The 22969-nt window shown below is 42.6% G+C and overlaps 1 protein-coding gene across 1 annotated transcript in view; it reads right to left on the bottom strand.

Annotated features, from left to right (window-relative positions):
* The window catches only part of LOC120802654 (polypeptide N-acetylgalactosaminyltransferase 10-like), a 71276-nt gene that overhangs the window by 28554 nt on the left and 19753 nt on the right, over nucleotides 1–22969 (bottom strand). Inside the window, exons 3-4 of the mRNA XM_040150706.1 lie at nucleotides 19431–19569; nucleotides 14788–14954 (exon numbers count right to left, since the gene is read on the bottom strand). Of these exons, the coding sequence (XP_040006640.1) occupies nucleotides 14788–14954; nucleotides 19431–19569 (306 nt within the window). The remainder of the gene's footprint in view (nucleotides 1–14787; nucleotides 14955–19430; nucleotides 19570–22969) is intronic.

Here is a 22969-nt window from a genome sequence, read left to right as displayed (position 1 = left end):
GAAACGGCACATGACAGAAACAAAACAGTAGTTAGTCGTGAGACCCTCTAGACTGTATATTCTAGGTTATAACCTAATGCCGTGGCCAACTTTACATCGGCAAAGCTACAGTAGATGCCATTTACTTTGTCCTCACACAGGAAAAGTGACTCATCCGGTCCGCTCCTCTCCAGAAAGCCGTTTGAATCGATCAGCTCCCACTGATGCCTCTACATCTCTAAATGGCAACACTCAATTAGCTCCTTTTGTCCTCTGTCATCCGTCTCCCTCTCAACCTCCCTCTTCATATCACGCTCTCCCTCGTCTCTCCGTCACACACTTCACTGAGCACCATTACCCCATTATCTCGCTACACCCTCAGTCACATACACAAACAGACACGCACGCACGCTGACATGAGCGAATAAACACGCTGAACTCTGTTCAGTCTTTCTGCATTGCTGCATATCTCTCCCTCCTCGCTCGCCTCCGTCGCTGCCCGTCCCACAAATCGCCTCCTATCTCCTCATCGCCGCTGCCTCTCCTCCTCACCTCTCCATCATGCAGATGGCGAGGCTGGCGGTGGTGATAAGACTGTTCGAAGCAGCTCCGCTCTGCTGACGGCAGCTTTCTCACGCAGCCGAGGCTACTAAGAATTACTGAAATTTAATCAGTTCATTAAGTTCTCATGGCCAACATCAAGCTAAAATCTCCCCTAGTACATGCAGAATTTCAAAATCTATTAGACAGATTGCCATGAAATTGACTGAGCACATTCGTGCTCCCCAGAGGATGAGCCCCTTTGATTCTAGCAAGCCCAGGGCCTTTCATCTAAGACCAGGCCCTCAGAAATCCAAGATAAGGCTCCTAGAAGCGCTAAATAATCACTATATTGCCGTTTTGTTAATTCAAGCCTAATTAGTTTGCGCTTGACCAAAGAGTGATGCTCATCTCCACTATCAAGACGAACCGAATAGAAAAAAAAAGGCTTATGTTTGGTAACTTTTTGTGCTGTATTGAGTGTTTGTTTGTTTTTTCTGTGTATTGTTTTAACGGCTGGCGATATCAATGCAATTAATACAATTAGTAGACACACTACATTTAATTAATATAAAAGAGTATGTTGTTTTTTTTTATGCTGAAGCCACATGGACACAGGACAAGAAAACACATCTTAAAGCCTCTCGTGTATTAAGACAAAGAAAAATACAGACATTCACAGGGAGAGTCGTCTGAAGCAAAGCAGAAATCTGAAGAAAGCATCTCAACTCTCAGGCTCCATTAGTGTCATTCTTCTCTTATGCTGGATTCACAGCGTGGTGTTAAACAGCATGGCAGCGAACAACAATAGCTCCTGTCTTGTTGATGTGGTGGTCCTTCCGAGCGAAAGCAGCTTTGTTTAACTTCTCATTTTCAGTATTTCATTCTGAAAATCTCTGATTTTTTCCCCACTTAATCCTCTTTTTATGAGCAGAGAAGAGCAGGTGAAAAAATGCCTGTGGCATCATTCCACAAGCAGATGTGGTTGGCAGCACTGTGCAGCCACACTGGCGAAAGTTTAAACTGTGTTTTTCCTCTGAACACAATGAAAATATTTGTTTTCCACCAAAATGCGTGACACATTTCTGCGCAATCAGCGGCGGACCTCTCGCGGTCAGCTTTGTGGGGGCTCCAGGTCGGAGGCTGTGCTGACACCTGCTGGGAGCCATGCTGTCCGACCGCAACACCGCCTCCACGTCTCACTGGAAATACATCACAAGACACTCTTGCTTAAGAGCGGCGCACAGGCCACTCCTTATTTGAGGCATTTGGCCAACCGCTCCCACCGGGGAGCAGAAAGGGAGAAAGTAATTGGATGATCAATCTGCCAATAGCAGGTTTCCATCACAGAGCAGCTGCCACCGAGGTACCACGGAATAAACGAGTGTGTTTCATTTTAAATAAACATCCGTCTCATTGACAAATGCTACAACAGTATTTTGTATGACATCTGAACAAAATGCAGGCTAAAGAGTCCTGTTTACAGGCCCTGCAGTGGGCAAACATAAAGGAGAGTTTTCCCCTAAATCTTACACTCAAAGCACGAAAAGAATCCGCACTGGGCACCTGGCTCAGTTTACTGGGTTTTACTACTTTCCACTGGAGCAACTCTATGATCAGAATACTAGATATTACTGTTGCAGTAATAAAGCAGGAGAAGACGAGCTACCCTCAGCACCTTCTATGATTCATTCAAAAAGTAAATATCAGTTCTCCAAAAACGGTTGCTATTGTTACAAGAAAATGGCCAATAGGGCCCCGTACCATGCTTGTTTTCACTCGCTAATTATGAAGCGGGAGGACTTGGAAATGACAGTACACTGGTAGAGAACGTGTCCTCCCGGGGAAACTCGTTGCATTTACTCAAGCCGGCAAACACGCGTACAGCACAGAAACAGAATACAGACGAATAAGACAAATCATTCTGAACATTCCTACCTGAGGTTTAGAGAAACAAAACGGCGTCCGGAAAAGAGGAAGATGGAGGTTATTGAAGTTAGAGGCTCCTACAGCATGTGAAGCACGCCGTGGCTCAAAACCGACTGGCAGCCCCATAATCACGGAAGCCTGCGGCAGATCAGCAGTCATGAGTGAAAATGCAGAGAATATCAGTGTGATCCCTTAGTGCTGTTTTATCAAATACGCATGAGAGAGGAAAATGAAACAGTAAATCAATGTTACGCATCCAAGCACTTAGGAGCTCTGGTAGGAGGAAACCTGACACAGAGTGTTTTTCTGACTATGAAAATCACTTCATAGTTTTCAGAGTTGTTACGACTCGATTTAATACAATAACGAACCCACTACTTTGCATTTCAGTTCACCCGTTTGAAACCCCGGTGTGACACGGCCAAAGAAAATGAACTCATCAACTCCTGTCAGACTCCTGAACCAAGCTTCCAGTCCCAGAACGCTCCACTGGTGCTGGTTATGTGCCAGTGTGATCACACTGTCCGGTTCCCAGGTGTTAAGGTGTGACTGTGGACAACTCTGCACTTCAGCTGTGGCTGTGGCTTTGCCTGGCTTTACCTGGCTTTCCACTTATGGTGGTTCACATTCTGTGTCACACACACATTGTTGGGTTTAGGCCACTGAAGCATTTGGTTAAATTTCGGGAAAGAGCGTGGTTTTGGTTAAATACTTTCAGAGAAACATTTTAAAAAGTCTAGACAATGATGTTTCTCTAATCTTAATTTAAAAAGCTGAATGGTAAAAATGTTAACGATGCTTTAGTCGTGGTAAAGGGGCCAGCTACAGTATTTCTTAATTGGGTTGTGTTTCAGAGGCACCTGCTGGACATTTAATATTTTATTTTTTTATGCTGCATTCAGTTCTAGGTAGGTAGGTAGGTCGAATACTTTATTAATCCCAGAGGGAACTCGCAGTTTTGCAGTAGCCACTTCACATAAATCCCAAAAAACAATGAGGTAGGTAAATCACAACCAGTGCAATTAAAGGGTAAATTCTGTACAATAACAAATAGACTATACTGTGTTCTGAATATATACTGTACAATGGTGGTAATATAAAACTATAAAACACTAAACATTGGTGCAATTCATATTTAGAGCTAAATATGAATTGCACAAAGCTAGAAAGATCAGAATAATCTGATGTATAACAGATATGATACATCATGTCATAAATAAAAAGCCCAGGTGAGCAGTGCGTCCTTTCTTTCGCTTCTATCCATGTTTTGGCCCCTTTTTTCCCCTTTTTAAAAAAAACGGGTCTCAACTTCTGTGAATCGAAGCCGTCAGCAGCTGCTTGTCCACCACGAAGGAGCGAGCGTCGGTACAGAGATTTCAGAGCCTATTTTCAAGGCTACGGGGGGGTGAGTTATTTGTGGAGGATTCCTTTTTCTACCTCAGGGGGAACCATTTCAAGTAAACAGCGGTGTGATTCGGAGCAGAGGCGAGGTTTTTAAAATCTGAGCACCGAGTCCCAGCAGTGATAACAGCTGATGCTGCTGGATCCGTGAGAGTCAGATTTAGGAGCTTTGTTGATCTGATCCCAAGAAAAAGCTGATATGGTGAAACATATGAGGCTCCAGCAGGCACATAATGTAACGCGCACACTCTTACATACAGCGTTCGCTCTCCTCGCCTCTAATACGCACTTTTCTCCTCCCTGACGCGGAGAAGAAGCAGGCAGCTTTCTGTATTTTTTTTTTTCTTCTGTTTCTTTAAGTGACAGGTTACAGCTACTTTCTCTGCCCCGTCTGGCCATAAATCCGTGAAATGACTTGGGCTCCACCAGCAGTATTCATCGCTCACACTCAACCACAAGCGCCGGGCTGCCAGACACACACAGGCCACCCTTCACACGGCAGAGGGCGAGCTGTGGGAATCGCCGTAGCAGAGTTAGGCGGTGTCGACGTAACCATATCACAATCATCCCAAACTCAATACAGTAGCTCTGCTATCGTACCTCTATTGATAATGTGACGGTGTTGGGGTGAGGGTAAAGGGTTAACCCAATGAAAGGGCGAACTACTTTCTTATCGGTGACTTCACGGAACATCTAAGCATGGAGTGACCGGTGGTCACCGATGACAAATTCATCAGAAGAAGAGAAAAGCAGAAGAAGGGCGTTGGAATTTGCGTGACAACAAGAACCAAAAGCTGTTAAATTAGCTGCGTGACTGGTTCTAAAGAGTACTGTAAAGACAACTTGAGTAAAAAGAGGGCAGACATTTAAGTATATAAAGTATTTAAATATTCGCATATCCGAGGGAATTCTAACGTTCTCTTGTGCTGCTGTGTTGTGTGGAATTACTGCAATACCACTCGTGCAGATCCAGAGTAACAACAGACGGTTCTGAAGCCAAACGCAGAGGTGCTTTTCTGACTTTCCATAAACCGGTTTGCATTTGCATTCAGGTCTTTCTCTCCAACCCCATCTCCTAGAAATTCTGCTTTTATACAACCGATTGGCAACAGTAGATATGTTTAAATGCAATTGGATTACTTTTCTATTAAAATAACAATGATATATGTTGTTAACTTATATGTTTTGCAAGTCAAAGATTTGTTGATGCAGACAGACAACATATTTGTTTTCCACCAAAATATCAGATCCTGTAGCTCAATATCAACTTGTAGTGCGTCCAGCATCATTAAACTTTTATATGGTTCTGTTTAGACTCTCACAGCGACTGGTTGAGGTCAGGGAAAGATCCTGGTCTGGTTTGATACAGAAAAAGTTCACAGTGACTTTAGACACAACATGTTGATTTATATTTAGATACAGATATAGATATGTGTGATAGATAGATAGATATAAAACCACGGACAAAGAGAGAGACAGGTGCTATTTGTGTCCTGGCAGCACAATGGGATTTAGACACAAAACAATTTCACTATTTTTAAGGGTTTTCTAAGGGAGGTAAATAAATGAGGGTAGAGAAAATTCTAAAGAAGCAGACATGAAAGAGCCGTTGTCAGCTTCGAGAGCAACACTTGCTCACTCTGTAGCTCTGTGTCAGGCTTGAGTGCTGGCTGTAAATCAGAGCCCATACGCTCGTAAGCTGCAACAATAATTTTACGTGGTTAAACTCATGTGTCTGTGTTACCTGAATTACTCCCCCTGGATTGATGTTTCACTGTACTGTAATGTCTGATCAGCCGGACGCTAATCACAGTCCAAGTTGACCAGCGAGTCTGTTGCACAGAGCAACAGATGTGTCGGCACTGGTGTTTGTGGATCGGTCTCGGACTGACCGAGTTTACATAGCAGCCACTCAGGTTTGCTCCTTACACGGTCTAAGTGAAGCGTCTGTTAAAAGCGCCTCTGCTAACATCAGAAGAGACTGACGCACTTTCATGAATCATAATATTCAGCTTCAAGGAACAAAAAGCTCTACCCAAGACAGCAAAGGCCACAGAATTTAATTAGCGAGTCTGTTTAAGTCCAGCGGGTGTCTGGGTGTTCGCAGCATCATCACCCAACACCTCCACTAACCAAGCTAACAACTGACAACTGACACAGATGCCATATGACTCCTCTTCGCTCTGTTTAGTAGCCCGCACAGTAAATACCAAAAGAGTGGGTCATTTACGTGGACTCTTCCTATAAACATGGTCTTCTCAACCCAGTTTGTTATAATATGAATAAACCATAACTTTAACAGTGTGTCACAAAAAATGTGACAAAAACAGAGTCACAGGTGTGAAAAGATAGATGGTCCAATGAATGAAAGGACAGGAGGTTTTGACCCCTTACCTCTGGCGCTCTTGTTGCCATGATACCTCTCCAACATCACTGCCCACTGACCAATAGCAGCTAAACCAGGAGTTAGTACATGTCTCCGGAGAGCCGCTTGGATGTTTGCCAAAGCCTTCCAATCGACAGATCTCTAAAGAACACAGCCAAACTGCTTACTGATTATATACACACCGTTAAGCTAGCAGTGGTTATGTTGGTTGCAGCACTGTCTTAGATTAACAACATCAATATTAAGTAGTGTTACTAGTTTTTCATCGAAGTTACTTACCATGCACATCATCCTCATTCGTGTAGACATTGTATAAATATTCTAAAAATGTAAGCAGTAAAGAATTTGTCTGGCAATGGTGAACTTTCCCCCCAAAACTGGTCTTTTTGCCATTAATCAGGTCAGTAAAGGAGGCGTGACAGTTAAAGTGACATATTTGTTCAGATGCAATGAGACCAGCTAACTTACACCCAAGAGACAAGATTTAATTAGTGCATTAATTACTTCTAGAGTGCAAAGATCACGCATAGCAACGGCCGTTCCCACACAGAGGCTGTATCACAGAGGCCATTGCTGACATTTATGGATTCTACGGAAAGGGACAGACAGGTGTAGCTCACAGGATGAGGCAAGGAGCCTTAAGATACCCTTGAGAGTTAACTGGAGGATGTTATGGTTGGGGCTGTAAAAGGGTTCAGATTAGCGCTGCAACAAGCGCTTGCTGCCATCATCAGTTAAACTGCTTAATTTCCTTGATTAATCAATTATTCGTTAAGTCTGTAAGATGCCGGAGAAAATGAAAAGATGTCCATAATGTCCATATAGTGCAAGGTGATGTCAATTGGGTTTTGGATCTTTGATCGGACAGAACACGTAAATTGAAGACAATAATATAAAACCGTGAAAAGCAGCTAATCCTCACATTTGAGAACCCGGAACCAGCAAACGTTTGGCGTTGTCGCTTCATGAATTACTTCATCGATTTATATTTTATCAAAGTTGTAGGTGAACATTTTGGTTGCTGTCATTGTTGGATGGTTAATCAATTAATCGGCTACTTGCGTCAGGACTAGCAAATAACTGTGTGGGATAATGAAGCCACACATATGGTTCAGGTTGCATCTTCAACTATTACAATTCATGACCAACATTACTACATGTGTCTGAAGATTAGACATGAAATCATGAACAATGAGTGACACAAATGAGACGGAGGAGGCGTTTCACCTTAGCTAACTATGTACAGTCCTGGTTGAAATTACTGGCACCCCTGAAGTTTGAGTACAGTATTCAAAATATCTTCAGAAATAAATGCAGATTTACCAATTTTGTATAATTAACGTCAATGACAAGAGAGCTGTCTGAGAGCATCAGAAATGCTATTATCAAAAAACACAACAATTCCAAAGGCTACAAGGCAAACGCCAAAGATCTTGAAATCCCTGTTTCAACCGTCCGTAATGATATCAGGAAGCTTTTACAGGACGCTTCCAGGATGTGATGCTGAGAGGAAACTCAGTGAGAGAAGTCTGCAAAGGTTGATACAGATTGTGGAAAAAATGCCACACAGACGTCTAAAGAGCTTCAGGCCGAGCTGGAGCTAGCCAGAGCTAGATTGGTGGTTTCAGCCTGTACCATGGGCTGCACACTAAACCAGGTAGGGCTCCATAGGCAAAGGTCAACGAGGACGCCCCTACTGAAAGAAAGGAACAGAAAAGGCAGAACTAATGTTTGCAAAAACTGTCATAAATAGGCCACAGTCTTTCTAGGATAATGAAGAGTGGCAGAAACTACCAGCAGACAGGTGCATAAAGCTTCTAGGTGATTACAAGAAACATTTAGCGGCTGTTGTTGTTGCCAAAGGTTCTGCAACCAAATAGTAGTGACGGGTATTGACTGTGTATGGGGAACATTTTTATTTGTATTATTTCACTATTAAAATTGGTTCATTTGTATTTATTTCTGAAGATATTTTAAATTCTGTACTTTGAATTCAGTGGTGCCCGTAATTTCAACCAGGACTGTATAAACAGCAGGTTGAGAAGGGAGAGAGAGGCTGATTTGGAAAATGAGCCTTACTTTGACCAACACTGGGGGGATCCTTTTAACGACCGCATTAATAAAAGTGTAGGTCATTTTTATAATTACAACATGTGTAATTTCACTCACCTTACAGGCTCATTCCACAACGTTGAAAAACCGTCTCCTCGTGATTTGTTTTGCCTCAGGATAACTGTTACAGCAGTTCTGGTGAATAATGACGTGTTATAAATATAACACAGCATTAGTATAACTCCAGGCTTAATAGAATGGCTGCTGTTAAGGACAGTGAGGTAACTCAGCGTCAGCAGAACTGACTGGGAGAGTTTCTTACCATCTGTGCGAGCGTTAAGAAAGGAGCTGTACCTTTTTGTCAGGGTTGGCTGAGTCGTTAATGACCCGTGTAGATTGATTCTGTTTTTTGAACGGCAATTAGATCATGAGCTGCATAAGAAGAAGAAGAGAGGATGTCTCCATTAAGCTCCAAAACAACCAAATGGCTGTTAAGTGTGCATTTACCGTAGTTAAACTGTGTACACTCTTCCACTTTGACCATATGGGGATGAGGTGAAATATCTTCTGCTCCTGCTCGATAAAGCGCGCAGGTGAAAATTCTCAGTCGGTAATTTTAGGATCTGTGCTGACAACAACAAATTTCAATAGACGGACGGGCTCCTCCTTTCGAACCTTTCAAACCCCGCCTATTTTTTTTAATAAGACGGCGCACAGGCCCAAGTAGTGATTTGTAGCATCGTGTAGCTAGCTAGGGTCTGACAGCCTTGAAACAACGCCACACAATACCACACAATAAAATTTTGTTTTTAGAACTTCACATACATTGCTATAAAAGCATCCAAATAAAAAAGGACCGGTTAATATCTAAGCTGAACCAATGTTAACCAATTTTTTTTAACTGATTGATTGATTAAAAACACAAAGAAACAAAAACAAAACACAAAAAAACTAGAACCAGAAAAACAGAAATTGACAACTACGGTGGATGGAAAAGAGGCCAAAATGGACCTTAGCCAATGTTTGCTCAGAACTGGTATAAAATAGAACTTCTGCAACCTGTGTTACATCCTAAGGTCTCACTGAAATGATCAAACTTGGGTACGAGCTGTGGATCACTCTCTCTCCCTGAGGGTGTGTTGTGTTGGAGCGATTGCCCAAGTGGTTCCCTGTCGACTGCCTTACAGGCCCCGCTCACCCAAACAGGTGCTCTCAGCTATTTTGGTTAATTATATTTCCGCTCAGTATGACGGGGGGCAAAGTATCCTGGGATGTGCGTGAGATTACTGGATTCCTTGAGCTAGTTGCGAACGATAGAGGGGGGGTAATTTGTCCCACACTAACGGGTGCAACAAAGTGAACACGAGTCAGGGAGATATCAGCCAAAGACAGTCTGTACACACAAACAGACCGGAGTAAGGGTCTGATCCCCAAGAGTAAGTAAAATCAACGAGGGGGGGACCAGTTTCACAAAGACAGTGCTGTCCTGATAGATGAGAGGTGAGTAGCCTTTTTGTTTGACTCTTCTTTTCTCATGTTTTAAAATCGGAGCTGAGGTAAGTGATTTGTGTTGGGATATGTGAAGAAGTACAATGATCCATTTTGATCATTTTTATGGCCTGTATCCCCGCCCTGACGCTAACAATACTTTATCTTTCAATCAATCAATCAATCAATAACTTAATTTGTCCCCAGTGGGGCAGTTGGTTATGCAGCAGTGTGATGCACACATATAGCACACACAAAAACACAGGGAACATACAATACAACACTAGGACCATAATACAAAATACATAAATACCAATTAGTTAAAAGATATGCATATAACTAGCTCTTCCTACAAAGGCGTGTTTGAATCTGTCGATGGTAGAAAAAACCAGATGGTAGAAATTGAAACTACTGATGGAAAGGACGGGAACTATCAGACCGGATGGATTCTGCTGTCTTATATAACTGTTGTTGTTGTTGTAGTAAAGATCCTACTCCTGTGCAGTGCCAGTTATTTTGCCGCGGTCATTACCCAGCTTACTGAGTCTATTTTTGTGTTTGACCTTAAGAGATTGATAGAAGCAGATAAAGAGAACGTGAGCACAGACTCAATGAAAGATCGATAACACATTGTCACCAGGGTCTTTTCAACCTGGGACTCGGAGATGTTTCCTGGGACCAATAGACGCTGCCGGCTTTTCTTGTGCACCAGATTTGACTTTATTGTCTCCACTATTTCTATATTCTGGCCATCAGTCCGTCTTCTGTCAGGAGAGGGGTGAGAACAATACATGACACCAATTTGAAAAGTATTCGACGACAGGACCACGGGAGGTTTCCTCTCCGTCTAGCAGGCTCGCTATGACTGTATCATTTGGGGGGAAAAAAAAAAATCACGGAGTGAATCGTATTCTTTTTTTGATCATTTTTGAAAGCAAGGAATCAAATAACCCACAGCTGCAGCAATACACACAAACGCATATACACAGACAGAACTCATTCACTCTGACAGTGTAGTACATGCGTATCGTCAGTCTTCCACCCCTATCTACGTTCTTACAGAAAATGACTCCTCATCTCGGTAAATGAATACGTGAACCAGAGATGAAGCACCAAACTGTAAGTCTGAACCACACTCTACAATAAATCACTCTCTCTCCTCCTCTATCATGCACTTGCTCCCTAATTTACTAGGCAAGGGTTCAAAGCGGAGCATTGATTTGTGGTATTCTGCACAGAAAGTCTCTGGGAATATTCTCTCCGACACTGAAACACCGACTACTCAACCAGGGGCCGGAACTGATTGAAGTTCACTTTGTCCTTGTGTCTCTTAAGCCTTAATTACAGCCCAACTCATTTCTTATCAAAGGACAGTGATGGTGAGAAGGGAATGTTAGAGCAGATGGGCCGCAGAGGTTAAATCCTTTCCCCGCGGCTGTGGAATGTTCTCCCATCCATCCTGACAACAGGTTCCGGGCTATTTTCACGTAAACTGAGTTGTTCTTTGCTTCCCGCCCCCAGGGAACTGTGAGACGGGAAGTGATGATACAGGGAAAGATGATTTCCTGTTTTACTTTATTGGATGTTTATGTTTACGCTCCTTATATTTCTATCCTATTAATGTTTGTTTTCTAACAGGAATATCTTGACACACGTGGATGTGATTAGATGTTTATGATGCCCGTTGTATCCAGCATCGATGACACTGAGGTTCGTTGGATGTGCACACCACCACTCTCACTTACTGCCTCAAATAATTCCTTCTAAGACAATTGTTTGTTTTAGTAGCTGAACACAATCTGGAAGAAATTTAATGTTGCTGGATAATGATTTTTTTAATCCATATTATGACAAAAATTTATTAAACACTATTGGAAAAGATTAACTATACTGAGCATAAATAAGTAAGAAAAAATAAGTAAATACATTACAATAATCTGACATGGGATTTTTTTTTACCTCTGTTAAAGCTATGTATAATTTTTGCTTACCTAAAAGTATTTGGTAAAAGTTAGGGAAACACTAGTAATGGTAAATACAATATGGTTGAGGTTCCGCAACTAAAACACTTCAAATACCTACAGACTCTACAGGCCCACGGTCCACTCAGACCGGTGTTTTAACGTCCCTGACTGGACAATGTCCAAGGCCTGTGTGGGAATGCTCAGACTTTTCTTCACTGACATCCACCTGACAACACCTGTCGAGTGGGCTTCACCTGTAAAAGTGGAAGAGGTTGTACACTTCTGGATCATGGACTTGGGTGACCTCCCGACTCTAACTCTAGCGTATAGGTCTGTCCCACCTCAACCTGAACAGAGGTCTAATTAGCAGAATAACTGAAAACACCTGTGTGGGCGTGCAAGGCCGTCAAGCTTCGGGAAGGATCGTAGTATATTTTTAAAATTCTGAAATAAATCTATGCAGATTTGAGGTCTGGGGTGCAAACCCCAGTCCACCTATCCATCCAATCTTCTCCCTGCAACTTTTTGCTCTGCTCCAAGAACGTTATCTTGCTGCGCTGGAAGTAAATGATGCTAAATTGCTATTGAATCTCCATTGCAAATGAGTTGCACTGTTGCACATGAATGTAATTCATCATCGTTTTTTTCTTTTGCACATAACAGGAAAGCCCACGCTCATTTCTAATGTGCTTTGATGTGCACTTGGTACTAAATTAATGACAGTTCTGAACACGGAGAGTCTCAGTTTCCTGGCTTCTCTTTAGACTCTTCAGGTGTTCTGCTGCCCTGGTTTATTGGGCTACAGCACAGCTATGCGCTGGCGCTAACCACTGCCACTCTTGCATCCTCACACACGTGCATTGTGTGTTATTTTACAAGGACATCTTGAATTTGGTTGGTAATAAAAACAAGGTTCCGCCAATGGTCATTTTCAAAAAACGCTGAGACATCGTTTGTAACTTCAAATGCCTAGTAACAAAGTACTGTTTCTGCTCCACAGGGAAGCAGAAGTGGGAGAGCTTTGCCTCTGAGCTCTGATGGGTTTTAACCTCTAAATGAGTCTCAGGCAACAAAACGCCTCATTACCTTGGAGATGAGAGGTAAACACATCCTTCAACGAGGGACTGTGACTGAGAACGCTAATTATCAAGGAATTAAACACTTTCTTAAGAGAGCCGGTGAAGGGAGAGCGAGAGAGAAAATAACACAAATCTACGCGACAATGGAAAAGAGATGTTTAGGGCGGGGACCTGCTGAGGAGCGGCAGCAGAGGTACACAAACAAAGACATGCTCACATACACTTGACAGAGCGGACCAGATCGGTACACGCTGCGGCAGAGATGTGATTATGCCGTCACCAGGCTTTTGGAAAATGGGCGGCCATCATTAAATGACTGATTACTGCAGCCCTAAACTACAAAGACACATGAGGCTAAAACTAACGGCGCAGCTTCCGTGTGCCGCGGGTGTCTTTCACTTTCCAGGTAAAAACAGACATTTTTTATTTTTATTTTCACAAAACCTTTGTTTCTCTGAAAAAATCTGACTGAGTCACCATCTTACTTCCATCATTCAAATGGTACCATTACCAATAAGACGAGGAACTGGGGAAGCTGGGGTTACGTGTCTTTATCAGAGGAAACTCAACAGGAATCGAGGGGAGAACAAAGTATTTTACTTCGACTTTCCCAGCCCAAGTTGAAACAGGCCTCTGTCTTCACATCATCTAGCGAGAAGGTGTTGCTTAGGGTTGATGTAATACTTTACACACCACCAGGCGGAACACTGGTATATTACTGGTTTGTCATTTGTTTTTCTGGTTTGATTTTTGAAGCTGAAGTGGTTTATTTACTGTATAGAGCATTTCCTGGACAAATGAACTGGATTGATCTTTGCTTCTAGGGTTGGGTTTCTAGCAACGTTGCCAAATTGTTCAACAAAACTTGTTTTTGAGTAAAAATGAGGCAAGATATACACACTGAGGCTGCAGAAAGGGGCTTAATTTTATATTCAACTTATATCTAAAGTTTATAGTATGTTGTTTAAATAGTTTTTTACAAGCTTTGGGAGTTTAAAGAGACATCATGTCAAGTTATCCTCTAGGAAATTCCCAGTAGCCCACAGATTAGTCTGGTTTCCAGCTGCTGGATTCAGTCAGTTCTTTGTGGCTGTTTCCCATGATCTCACATCAGAAACAGAGCTTTCACAATTTAGGCTGGCTTTGTGAGGCTGAGTGTGAGGAGGTCAGAGACAGAATTTTCAAAACCCTCCTAGACGAAGAGTTTTTTGTTTAAGTAAGAATTTCCAAGCCCTGCCCAAGTAGTCAGTGTGTCTTTGGTGCCGATCAGTGACTTTCAGTGATGAGTAACCGGGTTACTGATCAGTAACTTTATTTTCCTGGCAGTAAAATTCTCACTTGTGAGCCCTTAAAATTTAGGACTGAACCTCCTGGTAGATGGAGAGCATACTAACCTGTCAGCACTGTCAGGAATATATATATATATATATATATATATATATATATATATATATATATATATATATATATATATATATATATATATATAGAGTTCCTCCCTTCCCAGAAAATACCTATGAAAACAAACCAGTGGTACACATGGAGGCTTGTGAATGAAACCTATTCAGTTCACAGTAAGATGCCAGCGTTTTTTTTCCCATCTCTTGGTGTTCTAGCATCTCACGGTGACTTCTATAATATACATCACTTCTCATTCATTCCACTGCAAAAGAGACAAGTACTCAGCACTCAGTCTTCTATTTGGTTTCTGTTTTTACCTAGAACTTTGCACCATTCTTTACGCCATACATTTGGAGATAGGGACGCGAAAAAATACAGCACCAGAAAAATACCAAAAAAAATGTATCTGAGCATAATTATAATAACTAATTTAGGTCACAGGCTTCATAGACAACCACTGTAGTATTAATAAATTCCCACAAATCAAAGTCGCACAAATCAAATCCCCGAGGAAGTGTAGGTGCAGGTGTGTGTTTTCTGATCGGCGATGAGTGTGTGCCCTCTGTACCTTTGTCGCTGAAGTCGTCGACCAGGATGACCTCCGCGATGAGCTGTGGAGGAGAGCGGTTGAGCACGCTGTGAACGGTCCTCAGCAGTGACGACCAGCCCTCGTTGTGGAACGGGATGATGATGCTGGTGTTGGGCAGCTTCTCCGCATACAGCTTCTGTTTACAGCTACACAAACACACAAATGAACAGGGAAATATAGCACTCAATAGTTGGATGGCGGCCATTTCACAATTCTTTTTTTTTCTTTTCCACTTTGCTGAAGGAAGGAAGAGAGCAACTCATTCACATCCCTCATCCAGCAACCTTTCTTCTGGTAACACACTCACCCCCTCAGCAGTTCTTAGGTCTCTGGGGTGACATATGGATTCAGTGCTAAAATGAATGTGTCTGAGCAGAACGGCGGTTCAAATCCAGGTGCAGCCTTCTTTGGAACCGCTATTCAATCCTTTCTCTATCCTTTGCTGTTTCAGCGAAAACTGTATTTGCTCGATTCTCAGACAGGGAAAAAAAAGTAAGTGAAGACCTGGCGAGCGCTAACGGTAAACGGTAAGGTGTAAAATTACACCTGTCAAAAAAGAGATCTCTCCGACCCCAGAGGTCTTCAGTGCAAGCAGCTTATGTTTTATTGTTAGACGACCTCTAGCAGCCGTAGTGATTACGACAGGAGCAAAGGAGGAAGTTAGGTGACATAGAGGGACAAAGTCCACGTTAGGTGGAGGTTGGGGTGGATGGAGGCGCTGACAAAATACAGGACTTCCACACAGGAAGCCAGGGTTAATTTCTCGAGTATTTCTGTTGTTTCTTTTATCCACGACCGTTCCACAACCTTGACCACGTGTTTGTTACTCTAACCATGAGGGGGGTCCTCTACCCCGTAAGGAGGCAGTTATTTTAACCCAAGCCTCAATCTTTCCTTTAACCTGATCGAGGCATTTCTGCCCCTTAACCCAACAAAATTGTGTCCGTGCCATAAGTTTAACCGCATGTACGTCATTGTTAACGTATCGACAAATGTCCAGTACACCAGCTGCTGGTAGGCTCCTACGGGGTGTTTCTGAGGGCAGGGGACAAGCCCACCCGTACGGTCGTTAAGTTTGGAGGACTTGTTGTGTTTAACGGTGGTCAACAACTGCTTCACGTTCTCCATACTAAGTCTCTGTCTACTTGTCTACGAGGTCTTTGTTAGTTAAACATAAACATAGTCTGTCATTTCTGGGGCTTTTGAACAAACACCCGATGCTGCCATTTTTCTTGGGAAGACAGTCTTTGTTGCTCGGCACAGGAATTCCACAGATTTATTTATCTATCTTTAGACAGAAAGATGCAAAGACTTTTCAAAGGTCATCCTCTAACAACTTTATTTGTCAGACACACACATTATGTTGTGACCAACATCATAAAGCCGGCAGAGGTTTGTGCTCTTGTGGTTCTTTTCCACATGTTTTAGGACAATCAAGTACAAGAGAATGATGTTGACTTATTTGATCTTTACAGTCAAACTGTTCTTAACTCCTATGTGTAAAAAACATATGTATATCATTTTTACTCCATGTGTGAGCCCTGTCAAATACAAAATTCTTTGCCTTGCAACAGATAATAAAGTTTTTGTGATTCTGACTCTGATGTTAAATTCACTGGATGTGTTGTCTTTTTATTATGTTGTTTTGACTTCAAAATAAAAACTAAAACAGAAAAAAATGATCTCGGTCTTTATATTTGCAGTAAAAAAAAGGCAAAAGAGTCTCTAAATGGAGAATATTTTTCTTTGGATCAATGAATGATGCTCTGGCGAGATTTCTGTGGGTAGGTCTATGAAATTTAAAAAAAAAAAAAGAATCTAAAAGTATCTGAAACTATGAAACTAGGTCTCAGGCAACATCAGTTTGACCGATCGCTATGCAAAGACCTTCAGACAGGCCGCTGAATACAGCTCAGCGCAGCAGGCTCCGCAGTGATGCCGGTGACATGTTCCTCCTGCATCAGCGACAGCTCTAATTTTATTATTTGCAGCACATACAGCTGTTATCAGCCACCAACGCGCTCCGACGACAGGCTACAGCAATCACCTCGTACGCGCTCATCACAGCGAGCGGCGGGACCCATGCCGAGGAGCTAATCATGGGAGGAGAGTTATGTTCCCCCTCTGATGGAGAAAGAGAGACAGCGTGTAGTGAACTGTGTCAGTCGATCAACGTCTGTGTTGAACATGAGACATGCGTGTTGCTCATTCAAATATGAACGCAGGCAGACGGGTAGGCAGAGAGTTCGTCAGGCGGCCGACCGGTGAATCTTAACAAACCCCGTCCAAGTCCGCGGGGGGATGGAGGTGTGTGTGTCTGTGTGCATGAGGGAGAGTGTGCTTCAATTAAATCTTGTCAGGGTGCAGAAATCGAATGTGTCAGTTGTGGGTCTGGGACTGTCTGCCTCCGAGGCACAGGCAAAATGCCAATCACCAAGAGGCAGACGCTGCCTTCAGGGCAGATGAGGTGAGGGAGGTTTGGGTGTGGGGGGGGGGGGTTTGGTTGATGGGGAAAGCAGGTGTGTCCATCTGATTGGTCATAGGAGAGTGATGAATGTCTTGCAGCCAGGGGGCGACATCAGATCGCAACAGCATTCATTCATCTAGCACATTTCACGCTAATAATTCAATTACAACTACATTAAAGCCAGATTCTGATTATAGCAGCTGTGATGTCAACATGATGATTGGACGGCAGCTCACCATACTTTAACACACCAGTGGCAGATAAGAAAACAGTCATACTAATCATTTTCATACCGGTCTTATGCTTTTTGGAAGACCCCGACAAAACCGCCAGGTCAAAAATCTGCCAATATGGGCCAGTCTAGCCATTTTTCCATTTTTCAGTGTGAGCTCGGATAGGCCCCAGTCCTCCGGGACCGTGCGCAGGGTGAACAACGTCGGTAAAGTATTAAGTTCTGACCTGCTGGAATCCTGGAACATGAAAAATAAATGCAGATAAGTGCATTGCTACACACCTTCAATATTTACTTATAAGGCCTCTGTACTGAGAGGACTTAGTCTCAGTTATGTAAACATAGCACTAATACCGGTGTTGAAAAGAAATATTCAAATTCTGGGGCATGTAATTATCAGCATTTAGAGACCTTACAGACCGTTATCTCGACGCGCAATCTGATAATGGAGACGTGTCTTGGACTTTGCTGACTTGACATGAGACTTGACTTGAGTTTTACATTGGACTCATCCCAGAAGGCTTCAGAGCAGCCTTGTCATCTGCATGCATGAGTGTTCATGTCATAAGAAGTGCAAGCACCACCATTCCCACCATGACCGTCCAAAAACCAGGATTCACATCTTTCACGCAGCTACATCAGTCGGCTTTAGAATCAAATTTCAGATCCGTAAGAAAAAGCCCCAATTATCTGAGGCTGAATGTTTAGAGATGTTGCGTTTATTCTGAGTTCCTGACAGCACAGACGGGTCGTGGCAAGAGATATGGAAGGTCAAGAAGGGCCTGTTTTTAAACACAGATGAAAAGAACCAGTCCTCCCGGGGAAACTGGCAGAGAGGAAGCGTTCAAAGCTGTTTTTCACATAAAAGGAGAGGGAGGGGTCAAGTGTCAGAGGAAGCTTCTCGTCAGGCAAAAGAAAAGCTTTGATTAAAGCTCTTTCAAAATGACATTCTGGGATTGAAAGGGAGCACGCAGGTCAGAGTCTGGAAAGGTTTTGGTTCCGTAGAGAGGAATTCTAAAACTTTAAAGTCTTTTTTTCACTGTTTCCCAATGCCGCAGAGCCCCTGTGGTAATCATGGACAAAATCTGTGTCATGTCACACTGCGCCAAACATCCCCTCAGTAACCCCCTTTTCCCATGGAGATGAACACACAGGTGGATTCCAGGGACTTAAAGAAAAACTTACAAATTTTACCATATGGGGTCACAATGTTTACGAGGGAATAAAGAGCACCTCTGTTGAAGCGTCAGTTCTTGGGATCTAAAGGGACCATTCAACTGCAAAAAACAGCCCCATAGGTCGTCTGTGCAAGCAGCTTATTATGACCCGCAGTTATATTTTATCCTCTGAAGATCTCCAGCGGGCATAGTGTTTATGACAAGAGCAAAGGAGGAGGTTAGTTAGGAGGAAGTCCATGTTAGTCCCCTTGTGAAACTGATAGTCAGTACTGCTTAACTGCGAGTTTATTCTTGTAACCGTGATGACAAAGGTCCTCTGAGCATAACAATGTATTTGTTTGAATCCAAACCACGACCTCTCCCTAAACCTGGCTGCTATCGTGCCAAAACCTAACCATGACCGTCCCATGAGCTTAACGGCGTGCTTGTCATCGTAACAATGACACGTTTATTATTGTAACCGTGATGACGAAGGTCCGGTACGCCTTCCGCCGTGGGGGCGCTATTTCAGGAGATACTCCGATGTGTCGTGTCACAGGTAGGGACAATAATCACAAGAGATCATGTTTAATCCATATCACGAATGTGATTAATACATTATTAATTGCAGGGCCCTTTTTGGACTTAAAGGGATACAAAAGGTTCAAGACAACCAATGCACTTTTTGGATTTTTTTTTGTCATCTTGGTTCTGCATTTTCACAGACTTCTTAGAACAGACGTCAGAACTGGTACGCAGGACTCACTTTGGGTGGCGGATGTCAGGGAGGGAGCGGTTGAGGGAGATCCGGTCGCTGACGTAAATGTTGAATCCGTTCTCCCTGTAGGCCTGGTCGACCTGGTCGGTTTCTGTCAGAGGGAACGGCTTCCCCTGTTCACCGTTACCTGCATCAAACACACACACACACGTGTACAGTACAGGTACATGTCAGTGAAAAAAAAAAAAGACACTCTTCATCGGTATCCATTGTAGGGTGTATGCACCCCACACACATGCAATGTATCTGGTTGTGGCACAGATTTTTGCCCCTGATTTTTGGCCTTGTCAGTGTTTTGTTCCTAGTCCTTGGTGTGGTAGTTATGCTGCACTGTAGACACTTCCACTAGATTCCCTTTCTCTTTTCCCCCTGGATTTCTCCCCGGGAAGCTACTCTTGCTCTTCACTCCATTTAGGTTTGGTGTTTTTGCTTCACACATGACGCTGAATTATTTTAATTGCGTGTAAAGTGACTCAAAACACCCAGAGGAAGCCAGTTTAATATCACAGAAGACCAAGAAAATAAGAAAGTAACCTCATTCTAGAAGATGGAACCAGTTGGGAAAAAACGACTTAAACAGTCCAATCAGTTGTCAAAATATTTGCCAATAAGTTTCCTGGGGATCAATTGGTCGAGAAATTGTTTCAGCTCTACACAGTGGGACTTTCAGCTTAATACCTATACAGCACGTCACATACCCTTGATGAAATTTGAGCTTCTTTTCAAGGGTGCGTCAAATTACACTGTGCTGCAAGTGTCATTGGCCACTCATCAATGCACTCCATACAGCACACACACACACACGCACACACAAAGACACATGCTCGGAGGCTGATCTATAGTCAACGAATGGCGTCAAAATGAGCTTTCTTGTTCCATTAGGCAGAAATGATACGTCTGTATTCCTGAAGGTAATGACGGTGGAAATTAACTCTGACCCCGTTCTACTTCGCGTTGCACTTTTGCCTGTATGATAAACTTGTTACATATGTAGATCACTTAAATTATAACTTATATGCTATGCTGGCCCTCCTCGGGCAAATATGAACTCTGACAAAATATTTTGAAAATTCACTCATTAGATTATTTTTAACCAAGTCACAGTGATTTTTTTTCAGTGATTTTATTCAAAAACTAGGTTTTCATGGATCCCAGTAATGTTTTCGCAGGGCAGCGCACACTCGTGCTATCTTTTATTTTTAATGGTACTTTTCTGTCTTTCAAAACACATATTCTCCCACAGTTCTGCACAACATACGGTACATATTCAACACATTAACTACACAACTCAGCGAGAGCTCTTGCTAATGATCTGTCATTCCCTGAAGATAATGCAAGGGATGCTTAAACCTACTCATCTCAGAGGCCTAATAAACTGGCATACCTTGCTGCAGAAAATGTATTCAAACTTCAGATAGGTTACATATTTTGGATTTTTATCGGTTCATGAGGGTTGGTGTCTTTTCAGCTGAAGTATTCTGCTTTTTCAGATCTTATAAAGGGAGTCAGCTCAGCTGCATCACCCACACTCACACATCATGCGGTATTGTGTTTTTCTGAACAGGGAAAAGAGGCTTTGAACGGGTCTCAATCCCCCCTTTTCGCTCTTCGTAAGCATATTACACATCAGAGTGTACGTCTGTGCCACCTTTCAGTCACAATGCATACTTAAAATGTTTAAAACAAAGTGCAGGGATTTTTTTTAGCTCTTATTTTTCAGGCATGAGGAAGAACTTCTAGCGTTGCGTTCTGTCAGTGTAACTGACTCCTAAAATCCCAAATAAAATCATACACACTTGCCTTCTTAACTGGTGGCATGTGAGGCGCATGAGACAAGTTTGGGTATCGAGACGGACCCCCTGTCCCTCTTTCTGTGTGTCTCCCTCTCTTTCCATGGTGCTGAAACATTCGACAACACAAGCCGTGTCCCAAATTCACACGACATGATATGTCTCAGCAGGTTTTGAGTATAAAGTGTGCATTTACCCTAGAAGAGTGATATAATTACACCAAAAAAAGTTGGTATTAACACAAATAAATGCTTGATTTTTAAGCGTGCTTTTGTCGGGCACCATTGTGCAGTGCACAAAGGGAAATGGAGGCTATGCTCACAGCCAAGACTGTCCTAATCATAGATCATCTGTGCAAGCAGCTTTTTATGACCCATAGTTCTATTTTATTGTTGGGTTACCTCTAGCAGACGTAGCAAGTATGAGGGGAGCGTAAGGTTATAGAGTTTATAGGGCTACAAAGTCCTCATTAGGAGGCGGTTTGATGGGTTCATTCCCTGTTTCAAACCGATAGTCGTCATTGTTTCCTTTATCCATGACCATTCGACAACCCCCGACTGCGATTTATTATTGTAACCATGACAACGAAAGTCCTCTGAGACTCATGGTAACCCATACCTTAAATACCTTAAACCTTGGTCCCGTTTGAGCCCGAGCCGAGCAAAACCGTGGCCGTTTCATAAGCTTAACTTCGTGTTTATTATGGCAACCATGCTGCCGTAGGGGAGACGCTCCTGTGTCGTATCGGAGACTAGGGACGAACGACCTACAGGGTTGTTCAGGTCGGCATTTGTCACAGCCGCAACAAGTTTAGATAAATCAGGCGGTGGTGAGATGGCTCCAGAGAGATCTTGGAAGACAAAATAATAAATCTTTAGAGACACATTTTGATGTCTCTTAGTAAAGTCATATTTGTTTAAATGTTAAACACGCTAGCAGAGAGAGTTCTGGTCAGTTTATTTCACCGTGGAATGACTTCTTTCTGTTGATTCTACCTCACACATTACTTTTACATATTTACGTTGGCGAATTTCTCCATTCGCTTAATTTGTATTCATTATTATTACTATTTTATTGTAGTTTTTACTCCTTTTTACTTATTTACTTCCTCTTTCATGACTGCAATTGCAACAAAGCAATCTCCCCTCCGGGGATCGATGAAGCTTTTCTAATTCTAATGCAGATTTTTCCCTTACTCTGAATTCCCTTTTCAAAGTATTCTTTTAACGATACCTTCAACGTTCTGCCCATCGTTAGTGGCACATGCAGCAGAACCTTTAAGCACACTTATTGGATGTTTGCCACCCAAATTCACCTTTGGGAGTCGTAGTTGTTATTTTCTCCTTCACTTTTTATGTATTTAATGAACCAGATCTTTTCTAACACGGATGCTTGTCTTTTCTGCTGATGATTCAACCAGGATAGTATCCAAACTTTGTAAGTTCTCCAACTGTTAGCCACCTAACATTGTCTCTATGGAGAAAATGAATGAGACTTTTACTTCTGGAACCAGTGGTGCCCAAAATACCACCCATATGAAATTCCACATGTTGACACTGCCGAGGGTGAATCATAAAAATTTAAAGCAAACACAAAGCAATATTAGTGAAAACGTGTAAGTTACGGGACAGTGCTTTATCATAAATCATTAAATGTTTTTCTTTCTTCAGCGAGGGGGCAACAAAGTCCCAATCCTGGATCCTGGTACTCCAAACCATTGTTTTGTCCACAAAATCA

The sequence above is a fragment of the Xiphias gladius genome, chromosome 17, assembly GCF_016859285.1.
Source record: "Xiphias gladius isolate SHS-SW01 ecotype Sanya breed wild chromosome 17, ASM1685928v1, whole genome shotgun sequence".
Lineage (NCBI taxonomy): Eukaryota > Metazoa > Chordata > Actinopteri > Istiophoriformes > Xiphiidae > Xiphias > Xiphias gladius.
Note: the sequence above shows the minus strand (reverse complement) of the source record. Positions and strands in the feature narration are given on the sequence as shown.